This window comes from Dendrobates tinctorius, unplaced genomic scaffold, assembly GCF_039654945.1.
Source record: "Dendrobates tinctorius isolate UK_male_01 unplaced genomic scaffold, ASM3965494v1 ptg000051l, whole genome shotgun sequence".
Lineage (NCBI taxonomy): Eukaryota > Metazoa > Chordata > Amphibia > Anura > Dendrobatidae > Dendrobates > Dendrobates tinctorius.
Window position 1 is genome coordinate 12,037,675 of NW_027361719.1, and position 21,508 is coordinate 12,059,182.

Sequence of the window (21,508 nt, forward strand, 5' to 3'; positions counted from 1 at the left end):
CTAATTTCACTTAACTGCATAATTATAGCAGTATTTTCCTATAACCAACATGGACAATTCTGTGCTGCTCAGATGTGCTCTCAATTCTGCTGGTCTCTGAATATCTGCAGCAGCATCCCCCTCCTCCTCCTATTCATGATTTCATACATATATTTATCCATTTCAAAAGCTATATAATATTACCTAAACCTTTCATCCTCTACGTTTAACTTTACACATACTTGTAATGTCAACTAGCATTTACAAATGGGATAAAAAAAAAGTATATTAAAAGCATTTTTATTGTAATAAATATTTCTATTTGGAACACATGATTTTCATAAATTATTCACAACCTCAGGGTAGCAAAAACACATTTTCTTTCACGTGAAAAAAAAAAAAAACCCTCAACACACAACTTGCAAAATTTGCACTTTTTTCAGCAGTAGTGCAAAGCTTTTTTCATTTCTCTCCATCTATTATAAGCGCAATATGTCCAAGTCAATTAATGGCTCAATTAGTGATGAGCCATCGTGCTCAGATAAGGTGTTATCCGAGCCTGCTCTTGTGCTACTGAGTGTCTTCGGCGTGCTCAAAAAAACATGTTCCAGTCCCGACGCCTGCATGTCTTGTTGCTGTTCAACAGCCACAACACATAAAAAAGCTCAAACCTATTTTTCGAGCACGCTGAGGACAATCGGTAGCACACGTTCGCTCATCACAACTCTCAATACATTTCTTGTGCATAAATATGTGACTTCAGATTTTGTATTAGTCTATGCCTGATGAAGAGACCTGAGTAGTCTCGAAAGCTTGCAATGTGTTACCATCTTTTCAGTTAGCCATTAAAAGGTATCAACTACTGAGGACTCTCAATCCTGAATATTTTACATTTCTTGGGAGACTTCTGTAACAGTTTTCATGCACCACATATTCCCCCGGTCTTCAGTAAGTCTTTATAAAATCACAGAAAACTAAATTCCTGAGCTATTCAGCAGCAAAGCTGACATTCTCCACCGATCAATAGCTGCAGTTTCCTCAAAGGAAAATTATTTTACTGGACAAAGGATTTTGTGGTGATCAAGCTTTTCTATCTCATATAAATATTATGAATAGTGAAATTGCCCAAAAAGCAAACTGGAACATTTGCCCGTAGGAAGCAGTCGCAATAACATTTTCATACCAATAGTCTGGTTACTGGGGACAGTGGTTTCAAGTTTTCCAGTGCAAAAGTGCGCACTTATTGTGAAAAGTCTTAATTCTGCAAAGAACTAAAAATAGAAATGTCAAGGTTTTAGAGAAAGGAAAAAAAACACAACAATTAAGCTTAAAGGCTCTATAGTTGCTATCAGTGAATGGAGTTGGATTTACATTCAGAGACTGACAATCTGCACAGCGCCGTCACTACCAATCTCCTACTTCTGCTGATGCTTTGCTACATAATGTCTAAGAATGTACTGATTCTCCTTGTGAAGAACCAGCAAGTAATAGCAAAATTAAGAGAAAATGCTTAATTGGCTCGAAACTAAACTATTTTGTATTTTCTGGAAGGCAGCAATATAGCATAATTAGCATAGCTAAACTGTATCCAGCTGGCGTGCAGACTATAGAAGTAGAGCAGTGGTTCCCAACCTTTCTTACCTTGGGAGCCACATTAAGTGACACTCCCCCATCACCTCCCTTACTACTCTCAGTAGTACCACATCCAGAGATACTTCCCAATTCCCCCTCCCTTTTTATTCTCCACAGTAGTACCACATCTAGAGATCCTTCCTCATCCCCTCCCTTCTTACTCTCCACAGTAGTACCACATCCAGAGATCCATCCTCATCCCCTCCCTTCTTACTCTCCACAGTAGTACCACATCCAGAGATCCTCCCCCATCACCTCCCTTCCTACTCTCCATAGTAGTACCACATCCAGAGATCCTCCCCCATCACCTCCTTTCCTACTCTCCACAGTAGTACCACATCCAGAGATCTTTCCTCATTCCCCCTCCCTTCTCACTCTCCACAGTAGTACCACATCCAGAGATCTTTCCTCATTCCCCCTCCCTTCTCACTCTCCACAGTAGTACCACATCCAGAGATCCATCCTCATCCCCTCCCTTCTTACTCTCCACAGTAGTACCACATCCAGAGATCCTCCCCCATCACCTCCCTTCCTACTCTCCATAGTAGTACCACATCCAGAGATCCTCCCCCATCACCTCCTTTCCTACTCTCCACAGTAGTACCACATCCAGAGATCTTTCCTCATTCCCCCTCCCTTCTCACTCTCCACAGTAGTACCACATCCAGAGATCTTTCCTCATTCCCCCTCCCTTCTCACTCTCCACAGTAGTACCACATCCAGAGATCTTCCCCATCCCCTCCCTTCTTACTCTCCACAGCAGTACCACATCCAGAGATCCTCCCCATCCCCTCCCTTCTTACTCTCCACAGTATTACCACATCCAGAGATCCTCCTCATCCCCTCCCTTCTTACTCTCCACAGTAGTACCACATCCAGAGATCTTCCCCATCCCCTCCCTTCTTACTCTCCACAGTAGTACCACATCCAGAGATCTTTCCTCATTCCCCCTCCCTTCTCACTCTCCACAGTAGTACCAAATCCAGAGATCCTCCCCATCCCCTCCCTTCTTACTCTCCACAGTAGTACCACATCCAGAGATCTTTCCCCATTCCCCCTCCCTTCTTAGTCTCCACAGCAGTACCACATCCAGAGATCCTCCTCATCCCCTCCCTTCTTACTCACCACAGTAGTACCACTTAGAGCCCACTATTACCAGTATCTTGACAGCCAAATGTTCCCCACAGAAAGAAAAATGAGAAATGAGACTTTTTGTCCCCTCCTATATAGGCAGTATTCCCACAACTAGGGGTTCCCACTGTACCCCAATTAGGTATTCCCGTATCAAGCACACATCAGTATCATCCCATCTCTAGCTTACAATATTCATTCTCTCCTCCCTTCTCAGCCAAATATATGTAAATGCATATCTACTCTTCTGTGCGAGGCTTGGTCACCATCTAGAGACTTTCTTCTTAACTGGTGCTAAACGCATCAAGCTTGCGGAGACCCACATATGGTCCCTATAGGTTGGGGACCCCTGAGTTAGAGAAGAAAATACAGTACTCTGGAAAATAAGGTCGTGGTGCTCCAGTAGAGTCCCATTAGGGGGTATCCTCTGCAGTAGAAATAACTGCATTCAACACAGCATAGAATTCCTGCAGTCTATTTAGCTCACAGTGGGCTTTCCAAACCAGACCCAATCAATTTTAGAAATGGGCATTTTTTTCCTGCAAAGCTTATAAAATCCCTTTAACACGCATTTTTTTTTTTAGGCATTTACAAAAGCTGAAAGAATTGATGAGGAAGACCTAAGGGCGTAGCTCACTTGGTGGTGGAGGAGCAGTAGTCACAGTATCTGTCAATTTTAGATTCCTCAACTTCAGTAAAGCTAAAGGAAAGACTGAAATATATAAATACACTTTTTTTATTCTCCTAGTTGGACTTTGCACATATCCAGTGACTCATCTAACACTGCTTTAAACTATTTCAGGCGAAGCAGAGTCCTCTGCTGATCCTTCTAGCCTTGCAAACCACAATTTTCATGAAGTAGCGCTCATACAAAAACATTTGTTACAAAAGCTCGAATCCATAGGGCAAGATCACAGGTCTGGTTTGTTTGTCAGTTCTTATTAAAAATCCACATCATCCGAGTCTGTGGACGCACTGGAGCTTTTAGAATCATCATTATTCTGGTTCCAGACGAAACGGTAATTGTCCTCAAGCTGCTGTTGTCGCTTCTCTTCTTTGTGCGCATCTTCTGACCCCTGTATCTAGAACAACCAAACAAACACTGAAGTATATGGACTACAGAGCTGATTTTTATAGAAAAACAAAACTTTGAAATAATTAACATAGGAATGTACTGAAGATTATCACTGCAGAGGCCACATTTACATATGTTGAGTGATTTTGGAAATTGTGTGTTTGACCAGTTCAAGAGAGAGGGCCATTGACTGAGCACTTTCATGTTTTTTTCATACTTGCGGTTTAAAGAGCTATACATTTTTCTCTCGTTCGAATAGTCAAATGATTCTTGTGTCTTTTTCATGAGACATGGGGCTTAATTTTTTATGTCACTGTCATATTCTGTTTCCATTTTTTTACTCGTATCAGTGGAAAAATATTCTCTGTTTTTCCCATTTTATTAAGTTATTTTTTATTACTATACAGGCCCACTAGAATACATTTAAAAATGTGCTCTCCATTCTTTACAATTATTTGTATATATCGGACACTTTTATGGGGGCGAGGGTAGTATTTGCGATTGGATTGACAGAGGCATGTTTTTTTCCATTTATTTTACATATTGTATCCCCCATAATGTCATATAAAAAAAAAAAAAAAAAAAAAAAAAAAAAAAAAAACTTTGGAGGCATTTAAATATTTTTAATTTTCACCGCATTTCCCCTGTAACTGAGGCTGGTATATAAGCGCCAGTTACAAGGGAAATGCAGCTTTCTGGCTACACAGCAGAGCAGTCCGTGTCTTCTGTGACCGCGCAGCTCCTGCTCCCTCCTAATACCTAGTGATCACATGACCGCTTTGTATAGAGGAGGAAATGCTTCCTATTACTGCATACACAATACACAGCGCTTATTTAGCGCTGTGTGTACAGCAATCAAGAATGCACAGACAGCAATAAACAGTCAGTGCCTTCTCTGTGGGTACTGCACTCCCACAGCTACACGATCGCATTTTAGAACATCACTGCAGAATAGGAGCAGGACCGCTGGGAGATTTGAAGTCTATAGGCTGTCCAAAAGCAGGTCAAAATTACTCCATATTGAAACCACACATTTGTGAACACATCAAGGGTTCGGTACAAATCCCAAAAAACGCAATTCAGATGCATTTGAAACTACTAATAAAAAAATCTTTAATTCCATTTAAGTTTATTCATTTGGTAACAGGATCTGAGGTTACAAGGATGGAAGCCAAACAAAGTAAAAAACAAAACAAAACAAAACCTCAAATGGAGTCCAAAATTACAGTCACACAGTAACCAGAAATAACATGCAAGTGACGTTAGGACAGAAGATCACAAGCTGTTACTTCCATCTATCAAGCTGTACAACCCCACAGGTTACAAGAACTTTTCTTCATGCTATCACCCATCTGAGCAATCAGGAATTATTCAAGCCTTTCATCAGATTTAAAGAGAATCTGTCAGCAGGTTTTTGCTATGTAATCTGAGGACAGCATGAGGTAGTTGTTAAAACACAGATTTAAACGATGTGTCACTTGGGCTGTGTGAAGTTTACTTACACTGAAGATTTTATCTCTACAACATCACTGCTGTGACTAACTGGTGCTCCAGGACTAGACTGACCACGCCCCCTCCTGTGATACACCGCTCACTGTCAATAGACAATGTACATAGAGAGCCAGGGTGGGGTGGGGATAGCTTGCTCAGCTGTGCGTCATGTTACATCTAAGAACTGTGTCAGAATGGCTGCACCCTGTAAACTAACTGATAAGTCGCTAGTTTCAGGGTCTCTTTGCCTACATCACGCTGCTCGCAGATCCTTAGGTAGCAAAAACCTGCTGACAGATTCCCTTGAAGGGGGGGCTGGCGAGGAGTATTTTTATTCGTATTAAATAGTGTGAATGTTAGTAGTTATACATCTAATCATCCCCTGTACAAAACATAAAAGATTTGGCAAATTCTTTTTGGCATTTTGCTAATGGAAAATTTCCTGCTAATTTATGGAGAATAATTGATAGTACAATTTTATTCTTGAGAGAAATTGTGCATCTCAAGCTTTGCTTGAGTCAGACTTTTAACCATAAGTATTTTTACAAAAGGTAATGCTTTCATACTAAATTGCAGTTTAATGGAGCAGATTGTGATAAAGTCACCCATTTTACAGTAATGTGCCAAGTGCCTACATTCAGCTTCAATGGGTATGGAGGGGGTTAATGTAATGATTTGAGAATTCAGGTACTTGTGAACATTATTGTGATAGTGAAATGGTAAGCCAAGTGAAAGGAAAAATATTTTGCCCTTAAAAGGGATTTTCCCACAAAGTTAATTTTAAAGCTACTTTTAAGCAATACATATAGGAATAATAATTTCCACAATTTGATGCATTTTAAAAAAAAATATTCCTGTGCTGAGAGAATCTCATAAATGTGCCCCTGCTGTGTACTGTATAGTCTTTTCCTTCCTCCTTGCCCAGGGGCTGTGGTGTGATCAGACCATGTTCCTGTACGGTCAGACAGACATTACACAGCAGGGGCACATTTATAAGATTATCTCAGCACAGGGACATTTGTTTTAAACGCATCCAATTGTGGATCTTATTATTCCAAGATCTATTGCTTAAAATTAACTTTGTTCATGGGAAAACCCCTTGCAGTCCTTAGGCCAGCAAAGACGTTTTATATGTAGGTCCCTCTTTACTAAAGAATTTCTTCCAACTTATTATTAAAGACTATCACCAAAAATGACTTTTTTTTTTTTTTTTTTTAATATTAACTAGTAAAAAAAAAATTCTAAACTACAAGTCAGTAACAAAAAAAAACCAAAGTGAGGAAAGGGCTTTTATTAAAATAGAACAAATATGCAAATGATATGCTAATCCGACTATCAGTAAAAAGTTGCCGCCATTTCCCGACAGACCTAGCGGCACTTTTCACTCCACAGTACGGAAGTGACGTATCTGTTTTGAGCAGTGTTGTGGAGTGAGGGAGCGCAACTCCTGGATATACACTGCTGCCCGTCTGCCATCCATCATTGTCACACTGGTCTGCGGAGGGAAAACGCTCTTACCAGAGCAAAGACTGGTGTGATAGTGATGGGAAAGAGAAGCTGCTGACCGCCAGGGACCACTGCAATCTACTTATCAATGTCCCCAGGAGCTGCGATTATGATAACACTTCTTGGTCTCTGTTCTCACTAAGCAGTAAGATCTCACGATAACTTGTGACATCTCAGTCCTTAGTGAGGAGAGAGACCAGGAAGTGTTATCACAGAGCAGCTCCCGAAGACATTGCTCCAGCAGCCATAAGTATATTCTCACATTTGCTCCTGCCTATCAAAGCGTCATTATCTACAGTTAGGTCCATATATATTTGGACAGAGAACATTTTTCTAATTTTGGTTCTAGACATTACCACAATGAATTTTAAACAATTCAGATGCAGTTGAAGTTCAGACTTTCAGCTTTCATTTGAGGGTATCCACATTAAAATTGGATGAAGGGTTTAGGAGTTTCAGCTCCTTAACATGTGCCACCCTGTTGTTAAAGGGACCAAAAGTAATTGGACAATTGACTCCAAGGCTATTTCATGGACAGGTGTGGGCAATCCCTTCGTTATGTCATTCTCAATTAAGCAGATAAAAGGCCTGGAGTTGATTTGATGTGTGGTGCTTGCATTTGGAAGGTTTTGCTGTGAAGGAAACATGCGGTCAAATGAGCTCTCCATGCAGGTGAAACAAGCCATCCTTAAGCTGCAAAAACAGAAAAAACCCATCCGAGAAATTGCTACAACATTAGGAGTGGCAAAATCTACAGTTTGGTGCATCCTGAGAAAGAAAGCACTGGTGAACTCATCAATGCAAAAAGACCTGGGTGCCCATGGAAGACAACAGTGGTGGATGATCGCAGAATAGTGTCCATGGTGAAGAGAAACCCCTTCACAACAGCCAACCAAGTGAACAACACTCTCCAGGAGGTAGGCGTATCAATATCCAAATCTACCATAAAGAGAAGACTGCATGAAAGTAAATACAGAGGGTTCACTGCATGGTGCAAGCCACTCATAAGCATCAAGAATAAAAAGGCTAGACTGGACTTTGCTAAAAAAACATCTAAAAAAGCCAGCAGAGTTCTGGAAGAACATTCTTTGGACAGATGAAACAAAGATCAACCTCTACCAGAATGATGGAAAGAGAAAAGTATGGTGAAGGCGAGGTACAGCTCATGATCCAAAGCATACCACATCATCTGTAAAACACGGCGGAGGCAGTGTGATGGCTTGGGCATGCATGGCTGCCTGTGGCACTGGGTCACTAGTGTTTATTGATGATGTGACACAGGACAGAAGCAGCCGAATGAATTCTGAGGTATTGAGAGCCATACTGTGTGCTCAGATCCAGCCAAACTGATTGGTCGTCGTTTTATACTACAGATGGACAATGACCCAGAAAATAAAGCCAAAGCAACGCAGGAGTTTATTGAAGCAAAGAAGTGGAATATTCTTGAATGGCCAAGTCAGTCACCTGATCTCAACCCAATTGAGCATGCATTTCACTTGTTAAAGACAAAACTTCAGACAGAAAGGCCCACAAACAAGCAGCAACTGAAAACCACCGCAGTGAAGGCCTGGCAGAGCATCAAAAAGGAGGATACACAGCGTCTAGTGATGTCCATGAGTTCAAGACTTCAGGCAGTCATTGCCAACAAAGGGTTTTCAACCAAGTACTAGAAATGAACATTTGATTTACAATTATTTAATCTGTCCAATTATTTTGGTCCCTTTAAAAACAGGGTGGCACATGTTAAGGAGCTGAAACTCCTAAACCCTTCATCCAATTTTAATGTGGATACCCTCAAATGAAAGCTGAAAGTCTGAACTTCAACTGCATCTGAATTGTCTTGTTTAAAATTCATTGTGGTAATGTCTAGAACCAAAATTAGAAAAATGTTGTCTCTGTCCAAATATGTATGGACCTAACTATCACACTGGGCTTTGGTCTTACTGGAGCATTTTCACTCCGATCTCTGCACAGACCGGTGAGACAATGATACTGACGTTTCAGACAGGCAAGGAAACGTCTTCTAATAAAGCATCACTGTGGCCCTGGGAGCAGCGTTCTTCCGGTCTGTCTGCCTGCGCTTGCACATTACAAGCATGTGTGGGGCAGGAGGATCATTGAAAAGCCGTGCTTTTAGGTAGATAAGATACTGACTGCTTTGAAAGTCCATATATATCTAAAAAAAATGTAAATACCAATGTAATTACATTTTTATTTTTGAATAAAGCTAGATTTTTGGTGATAGCTCCTCTTTAAAGTCTCGCTTATGCCTTAAAATTTTACTGCATATCAATGAATTAGAGTGACATACATACCAATATATTTAAAAAAATATCTTTTAAATTCCTGGTGTCCTCCTCTGAAAGCCAGTGTCCATCATCATCGTCATTGAACCCCCTGGTCAGTATCTTTATCTCTATTTTACCTGGTTGCAAAGAAAAATAAAAAACACAATTGTAGCTTACATTTAAACACTGGGGAGGGGTACAGGAAGAAGACATGCTATATCTGGTCCGTCTTTCTGCTTGTATTCATAGTCTACCACTCCAAAGTCAGTCCTGCTGTAGAGGCAGTGTGTTCTGTTCATGTGCCCCCTGCAGTGTAGTGCCCAATCACACGAGCACGGTGCCCGGTATACAGTGCCCTACATTGTCCTCCAGACTTGGGATACAAGAACAGGACAGGACACGGCCATCTCATGGATGTCCAAGTTTACCAAATCTTACTGGACCTGAAAGAATGAAACAACTTTGTGTACGTCGCAACTCCATACATATTTTTTTTATACTCTAATGTACTGTAGACCGTCCAGACACTTTTTTCCACCATCTGGCAAGAGTCCTGTGCACACATTTACAGTGCTGTGCAAATTAATTGGGACAAAGCATTTTTTTTTTTTTTAAGTAAAATCGTAAGTTGGTTACCAGTCAATGATTCAAACCAGTTTTAACTGCTTTGAACAGGCACTCACACCTGTTCAAAGCAGTTAAAACTGGTTTGAATCATTGACTGGTAACCAACTTACGATTTATGAATTTTGCCAAGGATTCCTCCATGTGGTCGCAGATTTACAATGGACTCTGGATTTATGTTTTGTGCATTCTTGTTCTATTTTTTTTTCTTCTGCCCAATACTTTGGGTTTTTCAATATTTCCCATTCTTTCCTCAAATGGAATAAAAGGAGATTAAAACATCAGTTTAATACCGGAAATGGATCCCAGCAGCTGCAGAAAATTCTAATTTGAAGAATACATAAACTTATATTCTTAATATTATCAGTGAGAAGAGGTCACAGCGTCCATCTGATCATCTCAGGATGCACAAAATGTCACTCTTGCATTCTACGTCTCTCCACTCTTTAAAGGGAATCTGTCACCCCTTTTTTGAGATATCATATAATGATATCATTGAATTGTGTGTCACATAAGGATTCTCTTAGCACTTTTGCTTCCCCCTGACCCCGCACCTTTCATGCATAAATACCTTTTTTAGATCGGTTCACATGTATGTAAGCTGCCGCTGTCCGGTCCGCTGGGCGGGGCTTATTCACCTGCTCCCCCCCATCCCTGTCTGGCTCTACCCAAGAAGAAATGCATAGCGCAAGACAGGGAGGGCAGGCGAATAAGCCCCGCCCAGCGGACAGCGACAGTTTACATACATCTGAACCGATATAAAAAAGGTATTTATGCATGAAAGGTGCGGGGTCAGGGGGAAGCAACAGTACTAAGAGAATCCTTACGCTTCTCTGGTAAACATCCAATTATTTGAAGCTGGATGGAGACATTGTCCAACAGGTTTTTTTTGCCATACATGCTAGCATGACCATTAAGGTCAGCAATTATCTCCAAAGGTCAAGAAAATGTAACAAGAAGTGTCCTGTGGGACAGCTACCGAAGCATTGGCACAAGAGCGACAGGACATTAAAAAGTTATTCTAAACTTTTAATCAACTAAATTATGTTTCCTTAACTTCCTGGCATAGCGGGCACTCCTTTCTGAGTGACAGTTCTGGTGAGTAGAAGAGCTGTAGTGTTAGTAAAAGTATAAGGCTGTGTGCCCACGTAGCATTTTAAAACGCACAATGAAAACCGGACTCCTTCCCAGAAATCGCGCATTTTTTTCTGCGTGATTTCACCGCGATTTTCTCAAGCACTTTCCAAGCGATTTGAAGCATCGCTTGGAAAGTGATTCACAGGTTGGTCACACTCGTCAAACATATTGTTTGACAAGTGTGACCAGCTTTTTACTATTGAGGCCTCCTATGTTGCGTTTTTGCCGCGATTTTCGGAGCGAAAACGCTTAAAAAACTCATACTGAACACACCCCATGCATTCCTATGGCATTCCGCACATGCTGTGTTAATGATGCGTTTTTTCCCACAGCGTAATCGCATCGCGGAAAAAAAACGCAGCATGCTCATTCTTTTTGCGGAATCGCCGCGATTCCGCACCCATGGGAATGCATGAGATCCGCTTATTTCCCGCATGTGGCTATGCCCACCATGCGCAAAGTGAGCGGCTCATGTGCGGATGATACCCACGGCCTGGAGGAGAGGAAACTGTCCTCCAGGCCCTGGGTACCATATCCCTGTAAAAAAAAAAAAATTAAAAAAAAAAAAAAATCGGGTTCCCAGTAATGCCTTGCGAGTACTTTGATGACGTCACGGTCACGCGATACTGTAGCGGTCCCTATTCCTCGTGAGACCACTACAGTAACGTGAGACCACATGTCATCAATGGACTCGCAAGGCATTACTGGGAACAGAAGCATCGCTGAGGCCCGGGAAGGCTGCGCGGGACGTCGGAAGGTGAGAATATCACGATTTTTTATTTTTTTAGTATTTTTAACATTCTATCTTTTACTATTGATGCCGCATAGGCAGCCTCAATAGTAAAAAGTTGGTCACACTTGTCAAACACTATGTTTGATGAGTGTGACTAACCTGTCGATCACATTCCAAGCAATGCTTCAAATCACTTGGAAAGTGCTTGAATTCCGCACACGAAAATCGCGGGAAAAACGCGATAACCTTGAAAAAAATCGCGCAAAAAAAGCGCGTTTTCTGGGAAGGAGTCCGGTTTCAGGTTTTAACCGCTACGTGGGCACATAGCCTAAGGCCAAGTTCACACTGGGCGTTTTTGCTGTGTTTTTTTTTCTGAATTTTAACACCATTTCTTGGCAGGTAAGAAGCTGCAGCAAAACCGCGTTTTGTTGCGGTTTAGCACTGCAGCCTTGCAGCGCTGGGGTCCTGGGTTCAAATCCCACCAAGGGCAACACCTGCAAGGAGTTTGTATGTCCTCCCCGTGTTTGCGTGGGTTTCCTCTGTGTTCTCCAGTTTTCTCCCACACTTCAAAGACATACTGATAGGGAATCTAGATTGTAAGCCCCCAATGGGGACAGTTCTGATAATTCTACAGTTCTTGTACAGATATTAATAGCACTATATAAGTGTAAATAAAATACATACAGATGTCAGTGACAAATACAATTAGTGCAGTGTGGGTGCAGCTTTCTGCACATGTACTTAATTATTAAAATAAAATTTTTCCGAAAAAAAAAAAAATGGTGTGGGCTCCAGCGTAATTTTCTTAACCAGCAAAGGGAAAGCCAACAGCTGGGGGCTGTTTTTAGTGTGGGATGGGGTAATACCCTTGGAGCTTCCCAGGCAATTAATATCAGCTCACAGCTGTATACATAGCCTTTACTGGTTATTAAAATAGGGGACCCCTCCCAAAAAAAAAAAAAATGAAGTAGGGTCCCACTATAATTAATGGCCAGGAAAGGCTATGCAGACAGCTGGGCTGATATTAATAGCCTAGGATGGGGCCATAGATATTGCCCCCCTCCCCAAGCTAAAAACATCAGCTCTCAGTCATCCCAGAAAAGGCGCATCTGTAAGATGTGCCAATTCTGGCACTTAGCCTCACTTTTCTCACTTGCCCTGATGCAGTGGCAAGTGCGGTAATAGTTGGGGGGTTGATGTCACCTTTGCATTGTCAGGTGACATCAAGTCCAGAGGTTAGTAATGGAAAGGCGTCAATAAGACGGCCCCATTACCAACCCCATAGTCATGTTGTGTAAAACACACACACAGAATAAAGTACGGTAATTGAAAGAATGACAGACTAATTTAATACATTTTAATTATACCATACTTACAGCATCGCCCATTCCAGTGACGCCATTGTCCCCTGCAAGAGAATTAAAATAAAAAACAATATCCCTCCCTCATCTGTCTGTCGTTCGGTCTGGGGGATAAACAGTTTTCAACCTTGACGGTGCCAAGATGCGACCGTCCAGGCTAAGAACCACTGGTGAATGAGCTGCTGCGAGCTTCATTGAATAGCGGTGACATCATCAAGGTTACCGCAGGTCACTGAGGCTGCATTCCCAGCCGGGCTGAACTGCAGTGATCTCGGTGAGATCCCCACAAGCACAGTAATAAAGTCGCATGATGCAGAGGAGAGTTCACTGCAGTTCAAATTCACCGCAGTGAATTTCTCCCAGTGAACTCGCCTATGCACCGTGAGACTTTCATATTGTTTTTTTATTTTTGTTTTATTACAGGAGACGAGCGATTCAGTGGAATTAGGCGTTAAGTCATTAGAACTGTTTGTTATTTTTAAATGAAAAAGTAAAAGTGTTTTTGTTTTATTTCAAATAAAGGACTTCACACTTGCGGTGTCTTTATTTACTATATAACTATAGGATTAGTAATGGAAAGGTGTCTCATACACACCTCTCCATTAGTAGTCCGTGGGCTTGATGTCACCTGACAATACAAACATGACATCAACCCCACAAATTTGAACCCCCACTTGCCACCGCTACAGGGCAAGTGGGAAGAGCCGGGCAAAGCACCAGAACTGGCACATGTAATAGATGCGCCTTTTCTGGGTGGCTGCGGGCTGCTATTTTTAGGCTGGGGGGGCTGGGGTTAATATCCATAGCCCCTTACCAGCCTGGGAATATCAGCCCCAGCGTGGGAACCGCGGCTGTCTGGCCGGCGGTGATGATTTTACCGCCGATCAGAAGAGGCGTTTGCCACGCTGTCATGCACACTGGATGTTCGGGCCCCCTTTCAAGTGAATGTATTCTGGGTTTCGGTCCAACCATACATCCTGTCATCTAGATGTAGCAGAGCTTACTGTGAGGTCACATCCTGCTGTCCTTGACTTTTCTGCAGCAAATGCACTGCAAAAATGATACCTGCGTATGATACCTGCGTTTCTGCAGCGTTTTTTCACCATCCATCCCTTTTAGGGGTTAACATTGGTGCATTTGTCCTCATATCTGATTATATGCCTGTTTTCATTGCAGGCGCAGCTATTTGTTTTAAGATTTCAGGTACCGGCGTTTTGCGCTGGGTCCGACATTGGCCGTGTATCTCAATAATATGATATGACAGTTATGTCTATTGTTGTAGTGTTTAATACTGGCACATTTGTGTTTGTCTATTATCTGGTCATGTGACTCCGGGCTGTTCATTAACGCATGCGTGGTGGATGGATATTTATGTCATCAGCTCGAGCTATGAGTGGTTGGTATTTTGCGCATGCGCATCAAGTCTGATGGTCACGACCTTTGATTAGACATCTACTTCCGGGTTGCAGACGCCGGCGCCTGCGCTCTGGGCAGAATCCATCCTCGTGATGGGACATGTATTGTCGCTATTGGCCATATGCCGCCTATGTTTATCGCCGCTACTCAGGTGAGTAATAGCCCAGCTGCGCTTTGTTACTAATTAACTAGTCTATTAAAAGACACAATTGACTGACATTCAGTACCCCTGTCGAAGCCACAATGGGTGGCGACACGCGTCGGGTCTCAGGCTCCACTCCATGTTAAATTTGGTCCCTGGTACAGATATTGTAGGGTTGTGTCATTTTTGTCAGGTGGCTATTTTAGCCGCCATTATTCAACCCAGTATGCCTAGATAGGTCTGGCATTATGAGATATGTACAGGGAAGTGTGTATAATCCTCTGGGATTCCATTATTGATAAACCATTAGGTTGTTTTTTGAGCCTGCTGATTTTTTGAATATATATGCATGTCTTTTATGGATAATCTGCTTGTGTTGATAATGCCTTATAGCCCTCTATGTGTATACCATATATTATTTCAGTGACATTTCCTGAATGTGTTTTTTTAACATCTGCACATTTGTATTTACGGAGTGTATATGCATTCTAATTAATGAGGAAATCCTCATGCAGATTTTCTACACATCATATGGTGGGTTTCTATATTATGGTATGCTATTTATATGCGTATATGGTTTCCTATAGGGGTATCTTATGGTGGTGCACTTTGAGAGTTTGGATCTATTTTGAGCCACAGATGTTTGTATGTCACATGTGTGACGAATTTTAATTTTTTTAACTTTGTGAGATGTTTTTTCTTTTGTGTCTAAATAAAGGATGAAGTTATTACTAGTTATTATTATTTGCTAAAGTCCTGCCTCAGGTGATCCCCTTTGTGTGGCCTATTCCCTTTCGCTATATAAAAATCAATGGGCTCGAGAAAAATGGTTGGAATTTTAGGAGTTGAACTTTTCGCCTAGAATCCTGTGTAGACTCAATTACGCTCTGGTGGTCGATCTCCTTGGAAACAAGATGTATGCTATATATAGATGATCAAAATTGGGAAGAAAAAATGTGGATTTATTCTGCACTGCTGAATAAACTGAAGTTCCAGATGTATTGTACAAGATGTGGCTTTATTCAACGCGTTTCACAGTAGTGAGACTTCTTCCTCAGGAAGGTTTTTTCCTGAGGAAGAAGTCTCAGTACTTTGAAATGTGTTGAATAAAACCACATCTTACTATAAATATTACTATGCACTCAAATCTCAGCTCCATCTGGTGAGTACAATTTGATTGGATTAAATCATGTGTCGTGGATAAAACCCTATTTGCGCTATTTTCTCCAGCAGCACCTACTTGATAATTAGATGATAGTAGATTGAAAAAGCAAGTCCATTGCAAACTTGCTTATCTTCATACTGTTTAATTAAAGCAATTTCAAAGCCCCTTAAGGCCCCTTTACATTTAGCGATGTACCAGCGATCCGGCCACGATATGACCCGGTCAGGATCGCTGGTGCATCGCTAAGTGGTCGCTAGTGAGCTGCCAAACAGGCAGATCTCACCTGCGATGCAGCAGCGGTCGGGGGTCGCTCTTACCTTTTTAGACGCGGAGATGAAGACGTCCTCCCACCCACGTCCATGGTTCGCTCGTCGGCGCCAGCAGGAAGCTGACGACGAGAAATGGACCAGGCCGATCTCGCGCGATCAGCGATAGCCAGAGGGGGAGCCGGTCGGAGGTAAGTATCACATGTAGCGATATCGCTAGCAATATCGCTGCTGTGTCACAAAATCTGTGACGCTTTAGCGATATTGCTAGCGATATCGCTATGTGTAAAGCCCCCTTTAGTGACTGAGGCAATTTTGACCCAATAGCCAAGCCAAATTTTACTATTCTGACCAGCGTCACTTTATGTGGTTATAATGCTGGAACGTTTCAACGTGTCCTACCAATTCTGAGAATGTTTTTTGTGACACATTGTACTTCATGATTTTGCAATTTCAGAACTTTCAATTTTTATGCCCTAAAAGAGTTATTTCACACAAAAAAGTCAATAAATAACATTTCCCACATGTCTACTTTACATCAGTAGAATTTTTAAAACAATTATGTTTGTTAGAAAGTTAGAAGGGTTGATCAGTGATTTCTCATTTTTCCAACAAAATTTACAAAATCATTTTTTTTCTGCACCACCTCACATTTGAAGGGACTTTCAGGGGTCTATATGACAAAAACTAGCCAAATGTGACACCATTCTATAAACTTCACCCATCATCAAGGTGCTCAAAACTACCTTATTTGTGGGGGGAATCTACTGCTTGGTCTCACGGCAGGGTTCAGAAGGGAAGGAGCACCATTTGACCATAAAATTTGCTGGTATAATTAGCGGATGCCATGTCACGTTTGGAGAGCCCCTGATGTGCCTAAACAGTGGAAATCCCCCAAAAGTGACCCCATTTTGGAAACCACACCCCTCAAAGTTTTTATCCAGGGGTATAGTGAGCATTTTGAAAACACAGGTACGACACAAAATTTGATAACATTAGATCGTCATATTGAATAGGTCGTCATTAGTGTTTAGCTCAAGTGTTTGCTACTCCGGTTTGCACCGAATATCATGGGTGCTCGAATGACATGCTTGAAGTCAACCCCCCGTATATTTTGTGGCTGTTAGACACCCAAAAACAAAACAAAAAAAAAAAAAAAAACACGAGCGGATCCACGATAGTCCGAGCACCTGATGCAAAATCGAGTAGCGAGCACTTGCGCTCAACACTAGCAATCATATTTATATGTTTTAAATCCAATTCTAACTATATATTATATATATACTGCTCAAAAAAAATAAAAGGGAACAATATTCCATTTGAAACAGGCCGATTGTGTTCCCTTTATTTTTTTGAGCAGTATATATTAGGGTCCATCACAGTGATCAAAAGGAATCAATAGGAAAACTTTCAGATCTCGGTGGGCACCCTACACATGCGCCCGCCATTCCTCCCGCCCCCCAAGTCGATGACATGGAGGGTTGGATCAGGAGGGCTTGGGGATGGTGGTGGTATTAGGGGGCATCATTTTTCTCTCCTCTGACATGAATATATCATGTCAGAAGAGAAAGAAATCATTGTTACAGCGGGCACACGTGTGTGTGTGTGTGTGTGTGTGTGTGTGTGTGTGTGTGTGTGTGTGTGTGAGATCGTGGGCTGGAAAATCTGGCCCTGATCATGTTTTCCAGCGTCTCAGCTACCTCAGCATGCGACCCTAGGAGGAGCTGACCGGAGGGGGCATGGCCGGGGCAGAGCTAAGCGGCGACCCTGCAACCGAGAACGCTAGTGTGAAACTAGCCTTACAAAGTACACAGCAGGGGCACATTCATAAGATTATCTCAGCGCAGGTTTTTTTTCACCATACATCCAATTGTGGAATTTATTTTTGATCTGTAATCTGTTCCTTAAAATCTGTACCTTAGGATAGGTCATCAATGTCTGATCGGTCGGGGTCCGACACCCCCACGGTCAGCCGTTATTGATATCGGTGGCTGCACCTGGCCACAAATGCTCACTTGTGAAGCTGGCTGTCTTTTTGTAGTGGCCACGGCACGGTACTGTACATCTGCCTCCTACTGTTTTGAATAGGAGGCGGATGTTGAGTAGCCTGTGGTGGCCTCTACCAGAAGACAGCCACCTCCACAAGTGAGCATTTCTGGCCAGAGATCGCCACCGCTGACAGAGAATAGCTGATCGCGTGTTAGACCCTGACTGATCAGACATTGATGGACAACCTCTTTAAGTTCATTAATCTGCATGATAATACTAGTTCCTGCAGACTTCCACTACACTTAAGATGATCTGTGTAAAGGCCCCATCTCACATAATGAGACCAGCATGCACACTGGTTTCCACGCGGCTCTTAGAAACCCACTGTTTACCTTAGATACCAGCTTGCTCGCTGGTCCTGATCGCTGGAGGGGCTGTCTATGTGACAGCTCACCAGCAATCAGCCTAACAATGTCCCAGCGATCCCATCCATGTCGGATCGTTGGGGGGGATCGCTGGGACATCGTTATGTGTAATGGGGCCTTTATTTTAACAGTACCCAAAGGTGAGGGAAAAGTTTAGTTTACAACAATCAGTAACTGAGAAGGAGATTACATCCACAGGAAAAGATTACAAAGAGCAAGGTGATAGCCAAAACAAGAAGTCATCTCACTATACAAAACATTCACACCAAAGGCTACCTGGAAGCATAAAAAGCCACTGCACCAGGATATTCAACTAAATGCCAAAAAGCCAGCTCAGCACGCATCAGCACGAGGAGCCTACCTTCTGCCTTCAGGCCTTCCTTTTCAAGCAGGTCTTTTACAACATTCTCAATGTGTCTCAGCTGTGGATTTTCGCTGCTCATTTCCTTTGTCTCGGGATGCTCAGTGCTGCCCCGTCGTATCTTTGTGACCCTGACTTTTACACGGCCATCCGAACGGTCATCTGATGTGAAGAAGGCGATAGGAAAATGTAACCCACCATCAAAGTAAGATTAGTATAAATAACAGCTAAATCGAGTGGGTCATGGCCGTTCAGATGAGTCAAGGTGACGTTAAGTTGCACAACGTAAGACACGTAAAGACAAATGAAACAGCCAGCAAGCAGAAGCAGCAGGAAAGGAAGACCTGAAAGGGTCCAACATTCTAGGTACCAAGTCAAACTCATGAATTCCCTGTACAACGCAGAACAAGTCATCTACAGCCAATAATCTCATTTACACCACTGCTCACTAACATACAGCAGTGTCATAATACAAGAACCCCAAAAACCAGAATGGTAATCACCCATTTACCAGATCAGAATATAAAAACACGCTACAGAATGAGTGACCGGTGCTCATTATTCAGAAATTCATTGGGTGTCCTCAAAAACTAATCCAGGATCAAAGAATAAATACTTCCACTACTTGTGAACAGGACTGTATGGGAAAACCCTCAGAGCAGATATCCCAATGGTTTTATCAAATCTACACTTGTCAAAAGAAGTGGGGCCCCTTCAGCCAGTAACCGGGGGAGAGGAGAGTGAGCGGACACCGAGATCGCAGAATTGGAGATAAAATATAGACTGCAGCTCAGGAAGTGGTAGAAGAGAAATACAAATTACAGCTACTCAACATTTTTCTGCAGATTATATAAAAATGAAACCCGTTACACTTTACCGAAAAACCATCTTAAGAATTTAGCCTAAATTTATATGGGACGGCACAACTTTTCCATCATACTATTGTAAATAAATATTAGATCTGCAGCATGTGTCAGTACTCGCTGTTCTGCTGTTCCTGTTCACATTCCTGGAAATGTATGATTCACAACTGGTCAATTAAAAAGAAAAAAAACTAAGAAGATTGTATATCCCCCTATCAATGGAGTGCGTCTCTACAGTCTGGTGAAGCCCAGAGAGTGCTGACAGAGCAAATACTGTTTCAGATTTTATAGCATGTTAAGCAGATCTGGCCGTCCACATCTAGTGATGGGTGAGTAGCATCGTTGCTCGGGTTTTCCAGAGCATGCTCGGGTGGTCTCAGAGTATTTTGGCGTGCTCGGAGATTTAGTTTTCGTTGTCTCATCTGCATGATTTGTGACTTGTAGACAGGCTGAATACATGTGGGAATTCCCTAACAAACAGGCATTCCACATGTATTCAAGCTGTCTAGCAGCCGCAAATCATGCAGCTGAGGTGACGAAAACTAAATCTCCGAGCACGCCAAAATACTCTGAGACCACCCGAGCATAGAGTATACTCGCTCATGACTACACACATCCTGTACATTCATGTGTACACCACATACCTGTTGGAGCTTTGGCGGCAGGATCGCTGTGGTCATTAGTTGGGACCTCATCGCTCTCACCGGCCAGGGTCTCTTCTTCCGTCTCCATGGCAGTACTGTCCAGTTTATCAATCAGCTTATTTAATGTTGTGGCCAATGATTTAGAGGCTTGCTTCCTATCGAATTCTCCCTTCAGACCTTCCGTCTCCAATTCTTCCTGAGCCTACAACATCATTCACAAGTATCAGTATAACATAAGACCCTGGACGTATTCCTGCTCTATACTGCGGCAGCCATCCCAAATACCGATCGGCAAATCTTCACACACACACACTCCGAGAGAAAAACGCCGGCGCCCCTGGTCCTGACTGACAGCCAGCTCTAATGCTGATCCAGCTGTCAGTCCGTGTCGGGGGTGCGGTTACAGCTGCCGTTCTCTATACACAAAGCGGTGAGTGAATCGGCGCCAGCACCGTGACTGAAGCCTGATTGCTACTGGGAGGAATAAAGTTCATTTTCTCCCGGCAGCGGCGGACTAAGTGAGGGTGGATTAATAGTGTTTTTTTTACGTGACAGGTTCTATATAATGTATGAACAATGTCAATTTTCTAATTAAAAGTATTCAAAAACCCATTTGAAGCATTTTTATGTGGATTCTGAAGCAGATTCAGATTTGGGCGACAAGGTCATTTTCTCGCCAGTTTTGTCACATGACTGACTCCTGCTCCAAAGTGGTGAGAAACAGCGCCACCTAGTGTATATGTGGCACTACAAAACTTTAAAAGTATGCCTGCCCGTACTTTGAGAAAACGCCTCAGACAAATTCTGCAACTCTGTTTTGGAGACACCAGTGATTATGTATTTGGGGAAAGAATATTCCTATTTCAGACATTTATGACATCTCAAATATTTTTAAAATGGGGGTCCACGGGCGTCTTATTGAGGAGACACTTGCTATTCGGTAACGTGGGAGCTACAGACACATTCACACAAGCACTAACGTTCCACTCATTTTTCGCCTACATGTGATGGTCGGCAGTACCCCATTCAGCGTAGGGGTGGGACCCTCATCCTTCAGACATTTCTAGCATCGTCTGCACATACGTGGAAAATGTACGGGACAAAACTATTGAAAAGTGAAGTGAAAAAAGAAAGCTCAACACTGTATAAAGGGATGAGAGCTGGAGGGGAAACACAATGAGGAATGAGATTATAAGCAGGAAACTACACAAGTCGCATGTTCCCATTAATACAAGTTGCCGTTAAAAAGTTTCTTCAGTGGGGTCAATATCAGATCTTAC

General features: G+C 42.4%; 1 protein-coding gene across 4 annotated transcripts in view; it reads right to left on the reverse strand.

The window, feature by feature from the left end:
* Positions 1–263: 263 nt before the first annotated feature.
* Positions 264–21,508, reverse strand: part of OS9 (OS9 endoplasmic reticulum lectin) — an 89,779-nt gene continuing 68,534 nt past the window's right edge. The window contains exons 12-15 of one of the 4 annotated variants that reach the window (XM_073576795.1): positions 20,229–20,430; positions 18,722–18,883; positions 9,130–9,239; positions 264–3,818 (exon numbers count right to left, since the gene is read on the reverse strand). In XM_073576795.1, coding sequence (XP_073432896.1) covers positions 3,684–3,818; positions 9,130–9,239; positions 18,722–18,883; positions 20,229–20,430 — 609 coding nt within the window. In that variant the 3' untranslated portion in view covers positions 264–3,683. Of the gene's footprint in view, positions 3,825–9,129; positions 9,240–18,721; positions 18,884–20,228; positions 20,431–21,508 lie in introns of all 4 variants that reach the window. The other 3 variants (XM_073576794.1, XM_073576798.1, XM_073576796.1) reach the window with 3 other exon arrangements.